At 58.3% G+C, this 6,000-nt stretch overlaps 1 protein-coding gene across 1 annotated transcript in view; it reads left to right on the forward strand.

Moving 5' to 3' along the window:
- RIMS4 (regulating synaptic membrane exocytosis 4) overlaps window positions 1-3,282 on the forward strand; it is a 48,087-nt gene extending 44,805 nt beyond the window's left edge. The window contains exon 6 of the mRNA XM_054573701.1: window positions 503-3,282. Coding sequence (XP_054429676.1) covers window positions 503-721 — 219 coding nt within the window. The 3' untranslated portion in view covers window positions 722-3,282. The remainder of the gene's footprint in view (window positions 1-502) is intronic.
- Window positions 3,283-6,000: the final 2,718 nt, after the last annotated feature.

A 6,000-nucleotide genomic window follows, 5' to 3' on the forward strand; every position in this document is an offset into this window, starting at 1 on the left:
AGAGAGGACATTTCTCATGCATAGTAAAGTAAATCCTCTTGGATGGGGCACTTGCTTCCATTGGGAGGATGATCCTGGTTCAGGAAGTTTGTAGAAACCTTTCAGATACAACTTAAAACAACCAGAAGACCATGCAGAGACTGAGCGTGTAGAATACCTGCCACTTTTTAACACTTCATTTCACCAGGGGGGTTCCGAGGCTCTGGAAGCAGAGGGCCCATGGGGGAAGCAGGTAGGGAGCTCATGATACATCGGCTCAGCCCGCAAGACTTGGATTCGAAGGTGGGGAGTGTGAAGGATGGACTGGAACGGAGAGGGCGAGACCGGCGGCGGGAAGGCAGTCCCCTAGGCGAGCCGTGACGGCAGCCCCGGAGCCAGCAATTGGAAGTGGTCAGATCCACAGGACTCGGAGGTGGATCAGGCCTGGGGGTGCATCAAACGTCCGGTTGTGGGCCTGAGAGTGGCACTGAGCGATTGGAATACTGTGTCTCTTGCCCCACAGGTGATCGTGTGGGGGAACTACGGGCGGATGGAGCGGAAGCAGTTCATGGGTGTGGCCCGCGTGCTGCTGGAGGAGCTGGACTTGACCACCCTTGCCGTGGGCTGGTACAAGCTCTTCCCCACCTCCTCCATGGTGGACCCAGCCACGGGCCCCCTGCTTCGGCAGGCATCCCAGTTGTCCCTTGAGAGCACCGTGGGACCCTGCGGCGAGCGATCTTAGTGCCAGGGATGGGGAGGGGCTCCCCGAGATGGCCTGGAGACCACCCAGCCCCGACCTGGGACCCTGGGCCCAGGGGCACCTCGAACAGAGGACGACGGGGTTCTCTCCCACAGTGAGGAAGCAAAACGGGGAGACCCGCCCCCCTTGGGACCCTCCTCACCCCTTCTTTGCCTCCTATCCCCTGAGACCTTTCCTCTCCCAGTGGGATTGGCTGCACTTTTGACTTGGCCAGTTCATGACCTGGTGGATGTGGCTGCAGTCCGGAGAAGGGAAAGACCGAGGTGGCAGAGCAAACCACTCTCCTGCCCCAGATGCCGTCTGACGGCTCCCCCTTTTTGCATACTCGGAAGCTCGCTGCCCGGAGCCACGTCCAGAACCCAGCGGCCGTCTCCATGGTGCCAACTACCAGCAAGTGTCTTTCCTGCGGCACCGGGTTCAGGCAGCTGCACCTGCCCCAAAGCTGATGGGGCAGCTTTGCAAGAATCCGGAGCCAGCTTAGGGGGGCCCACAGCCCCACCCCCCACCACCGTTTGAAGAGGAGCTCTGGCCTCCCTCCGCCTGCCAGTGGAAGGAGTTTTGCCGCAGCCTGTCCGAGTCCATCTGTCTGTCCCCTCCCGCCTGCCCCTCTTCCAGTGGAACTGGAATCCTACAGGGACAGAGGAAAGGAGGTGCCCGGGGCCTGGCACAGACCCCCAAGGTGCCTTGCTCTGTGGGACTGAAACAAGTTTTTTTGGAAACTGTGGGACTGGAAGAAGCCCGTTGGTCATCTGTGTTTTGGTGGACGAGCTGCAGGACCCTGATTTTCCAGAACCCTGAGCCCAGAGAGCTTACTGGCTCTGCATTTTGGGGTGCTGCTGGGTTGGGGAGGGAGTCCAGGGAAAGCGGGGGTTGGGACTGGTGGTGTCAAGGTGAGGGCTTCCCAAAGAGGAGACTCCCTTCTTGTTGGATGAGGTCAAAGGCCATCTTGTGTATTCCTCTGCCTCCAGTAGAGGGGTCTGGGGAGGCAACGGAGCTCCCCTATTTTAGTCTTTTTAAACAAACCACGTGTACTATGAGCAGAACCCACTGCCCCGGCCTCAATCACCTTGGCTCAAGGAGAGAAGGAGAGGAGAGGTATGAGTCTCAGAGCCGGGAGAATCCTTCTCAAGCAGGCCTGGGCAGCTGCCTTCCTGGCCCAGCCCTCCCCGGGGCCTCCGGAAGCCCTTTTGCATGCTGGGGAGGACCCGGGCTGGCCCCTCTTTATAGAAGCACATTTCTGCCACCTCCCCTGGGAGGCACCCAGCAGCCCACCACCCCTCATTGCCCAGTCCCTGCTGTGTAGGGCGTAGTCCAGGTTAGCTGGGTAGAGTTAGTGTTCCAAGCCCTGGGCCCTGTTCTTAGCTCGCACATAGTTCTCACAGAGTCCCAGGACGGGGTGGAGAGGAGACACAAGTACATTCCAGGAGACCACCGCTCCTTGCTGGCCTGGGCCTGGGGCTCAGGGGGCCTGCCATTCCTTCTCCCACCGCCTTCCCCTCCCCCTGTAGGGTTGTAGCTGGAGCTGCCCACTATACTCAGACATTCTGATTTATCGTCCTTGGCACTGGTTTCAGTTATGAAGCATTCCTGAGGATGTGGGCTTTGGTGGAGGGGGTCTGGATGCTGTCAGAAGGGGGTCGTTTTCTGCTGAGGACACCAGGCTGTCTGGTCCCACCTTGGCCCTGGTTCCACTATCGGCTACTGACCAGGTGATTCCTTCACCTGGAATCCCTCCCTTCCCCCCCCACACCCCCACAGCCTGTCTGAGCCCTGGGCGCCCCTTCAAGTCTGGTTTAGTTCGATCACCTCCATGGAGCTTCTCACGCTGCACCAGGAAGGGGCGATGGGGAGGCCTCTCCACCCAGGAGGCCGTCCGAGTTTGGGGGCTTGTGGGGGTGGAACCCCAAGAATCAGGCAGGAGGCAGCCGGGCTCTGGATGGACTCGCATCTGAGGCCCAGAATCAACCCCTCACCTTTTTTTTTTTTTTTTAAACCAGCGTGATTTCTCTGCTATTCGTTTATTACTCGCCATTTGGAATATTTTGAGCCAGGAGAGCACCTTCTCTCTCTGCAGCCATCACCGCTCTGGTTGTACAGGGGTAGTTTCCAAGGACGGGGCAAAGCCAGGCTGTCCCAACCAGGAGGAGAGGGAGCTCGGCGCCCCCCAGCCTGAGCCCACCCTCTGGGGTCTGCACAGCCTTTCTAAAGAGAGAGAGAGAGCTCCAAAGCAATAACAACATCCTGGGGGTGGTCCCCGAGGGCCCCCTCACGGATTTCCTTGTTTGTTCTGTGAAATCTCAGCCCGCCTCCCGGAGGGGTGGGGTGAGTGGGGGCTGGAGCCCTTTTTCTTTGTATCATCATCGTGAGCACGTGCCCCCTTCCAAGGGGTTCAGACCATTTGGCGTGGGAACCACTGTCCGTCCTCACCCAGGGATAGGGGTTGGGGAAGGGGTGACTATTCTCATTATTAGCTTCGGGAACCTTCAAGCCCAGCCTGTCCCCACTGCTGTCAGATCCTTTGCAGCTTAAACTCCACCATTCGAAGAGGATCAGAGAGGGTGGAGTTGGGGGGAGTTGGGTGGGGAGGGGCTGGGGACGGTTTTATTTTTCAGCCTCTGGTCCAAAGGTCGTCAGCAGAGGTAACCTGGAGGGAGTCGTCTCCACTTTCCTTCTCCAGAAGCCACTTTTCATACTAAAGGGAAAGAGGCTTTGGGACCATTGGTAAAACCATTTCCATTTGACCGACTGACGAGGAGACTGCGGCCAGTGCAGAATTGGCTGCGCCTGGGGTCACCTGTAAGTTCACTGGCACCCCCAGCCTGAGCCTCCTCCTCCTACCTGAGGCTGAGCTGGAGCCAGGGCGGCAGGAGGGGGGCCACCATTTCTCACCACCCTTCCTCTCCCCTTCTCTCATTGGAGCCTCCCAGAGGCCTGGAAAGGATGGGCGGGGCAAATTGTAGCCCATCTGAGATGTAGGGAAACTGAGGCCCAGAAGCAGGAAGTGACTTGCCCAAGACCCCTCAGCAAGTGAGCGGTGGGGACAGAACAGGGTTCCATTGTGCTTCCTCCATCCATGGGACAGGAGACCATCGCTCCAGGGCATGTCTGCTATGAGTATTTGTGGCCGCCTCAGCCCTGGGCCACCCAGCCATGCTTGGCTCCACCTCCACGGGCCAGCAATTTTTTCCGGGCCCAGGTTGGGGAAGAGGTTTGCCACAGACGCCTCGCTCTCCTGGGGGGCCAGCCCAGCTGACTGAGGATTTGGTCGGGGTCTTAGCGAATGGGTGGGGGCTCCCACGGAGGGGCCGTAACCCTCCAGAACCAACTGGAGGGAGGTTAGAAGCGCCAGTTCCTGCCTGGGGCCGCGTGGGTGTGAGGCTGCTCCAGAACACCCCATCTAAGGAAGTCCTCATGAAACCTTCAGCTGTAATAATAACTGATCGTCCTGGAGTACTTTTCAAACTTTTTTGTTTTCAAAGTGCTTTTACCTCCAGTGTACCCTTACAGGAGCCCCTGGGCAGTAGGTGGGGGTCTCTTACCAGCCCCAGTTTAGAGGGGGCAGCGGAGGCCCTGGGAGGGGAAGGTACCGCCCGGGGCTGCTGTGAGCGAGCAGCCGAGCTCAGGCTGGACTCGGCTCTCCAGCAGTTCCGAGCTCTTTCTTCTACACTGGCAGGCGAAACCGTTTAGGGGTGGTTAGGCACTTTACCAGCTGATTCGCCACCCAGTTCCTTAAACCAGGGACTCCGGGGTGCACTCGGTGTTCAGAACAGCACCAGGCCCCTCCCCTTGGAGCACAGCTGTTGCGTCAGGCAAGGCCACCTGTTTATTTATTGAGCAGCAGCGTTGTGCCAGGCCCAGGGGACCGAGCCATCCCTGTCCCCCAGTAGTGACTCCCACCGCCTTCTGGGAGGGCCCCGTGTCTGTATGGCAGCACCTCGGTGACAGTAAAGCTTTCATGTCCATGAGCTCATCTGACTCACCCTGGAGGGACGCTGTTCGCACCCATTTTACTCATAGCTTCTGTGAGAGCAAAGTGGAGACTTGAACCCAGGGCCTCAGACATCACATCTGGGGCCCTTCCTTCGATGCCTCCTGAGAAGGTGGCAGGAAGGCAGGACCCCGGATCCTCAGGCTGAGGCCTCTCCATCCACCCACCCACCCTTCCTTCCCAGGAGCAGGAGCCCCTCGGGCCTTTGGGGAAGGAGGGTTTCCCCGGCCCCTGGGTTGGAGTGGGTCACGTTGCATTGTATTCATGACCATGTAGCTCATGTTGAAAATTAAAGTTTTTGGCTTTTCTAACTTGTCTTGCTCTGCTTTGTGTTGAGACAGTCATGTCTGGGAAGCTAAGGGTAGTTGGTGTTGTAAGGAGCTGAGTGTTGGGGGACACCAGCCTGCCCCGCCATGGGCACTCGTAACGGCCCCTCCTGGGGCCCATGTCCTCTTGCAGAGGGACATGGGAGGGAGCAGGATTCAAGATGAACCCAGTCTTTTTACAGATGAGATTTAACTGAGGACCAGATCGGGGATGAGATTCCCCCAAGTCACATGGCAGGTTACTACCAGGACCCAGTTCTCACAACTCACAGACAAGAGCTTGTCTCACAGCACTCAGCTGCGTCCAGGTGGCCCCGGCGACATGGCGGGTGTCGGCAAGGCCCCCTCACCCTGAAGTGGGGCTGGCCAAGGACAGAACATCAGCTTGGGCGGGGAGAAAGCGTGGTCCATTCCCAGAGGGGCCGAGTCCCGTCCATTGTACATGCTGAGCAAGGGAATGCAGTTGTTTAAATAGAGCAGTGGTTTGCCCATGGGTCCGCGTTGGGCGAAAGAGGGTTCCTAGATCATCTCCTTTCTGCGCTTCTCATGGTGTGAGCAGCTGGCCCCACGGGTAGGATTCCAGCGTTGAAAATCCTGCGTTTCCCCTGCAGCACGGAAAACCGGCCACTTCGTGCAGAATAGCCACCTGTTTCCACTCCAGAGGGCCAGATGGTGACATGGGCCGGGGGAGAGCCTCTCTTAAGTGACTGACTTGGTCATGCCCTCCTAAAACTACTTGGACCACAGGGATTTGCACCTCCTAGGTGGCTTTAAAGTCGTGCTTGTGTTATGACTCCACTTTATTTTTAGAGAGAAGAGAGTGGCTAGCCACGGAAGGGAATGAGAGCCCGCTTGTGGCAGAAGGTGGCATTGCGACCATAGCCCCTCACCCCTCCCCAAGCTCTGCGGGGAGAGGCGCACTGATGGGTGAACTCAAGACCCTCTGT

This window comes from Pteronotus mesoamericanus, unplaced genomic scaffold, assembly GCF_021234165.1.
Source record: "Pteronotus mesoamericanus isolate MK-2021 breed Mesoamerican mustached bat unplaced genomic scaffold, CSHL_Meso_final contig_25, whole genome shotgun sequence".
NCBI classification, from domain to species: Eukaryota; Metazoa; Chordata; class Mammalia; order Chiroptera; family Mormoopidae; genus Pteronotus; species Pteronotus mesoamericanus.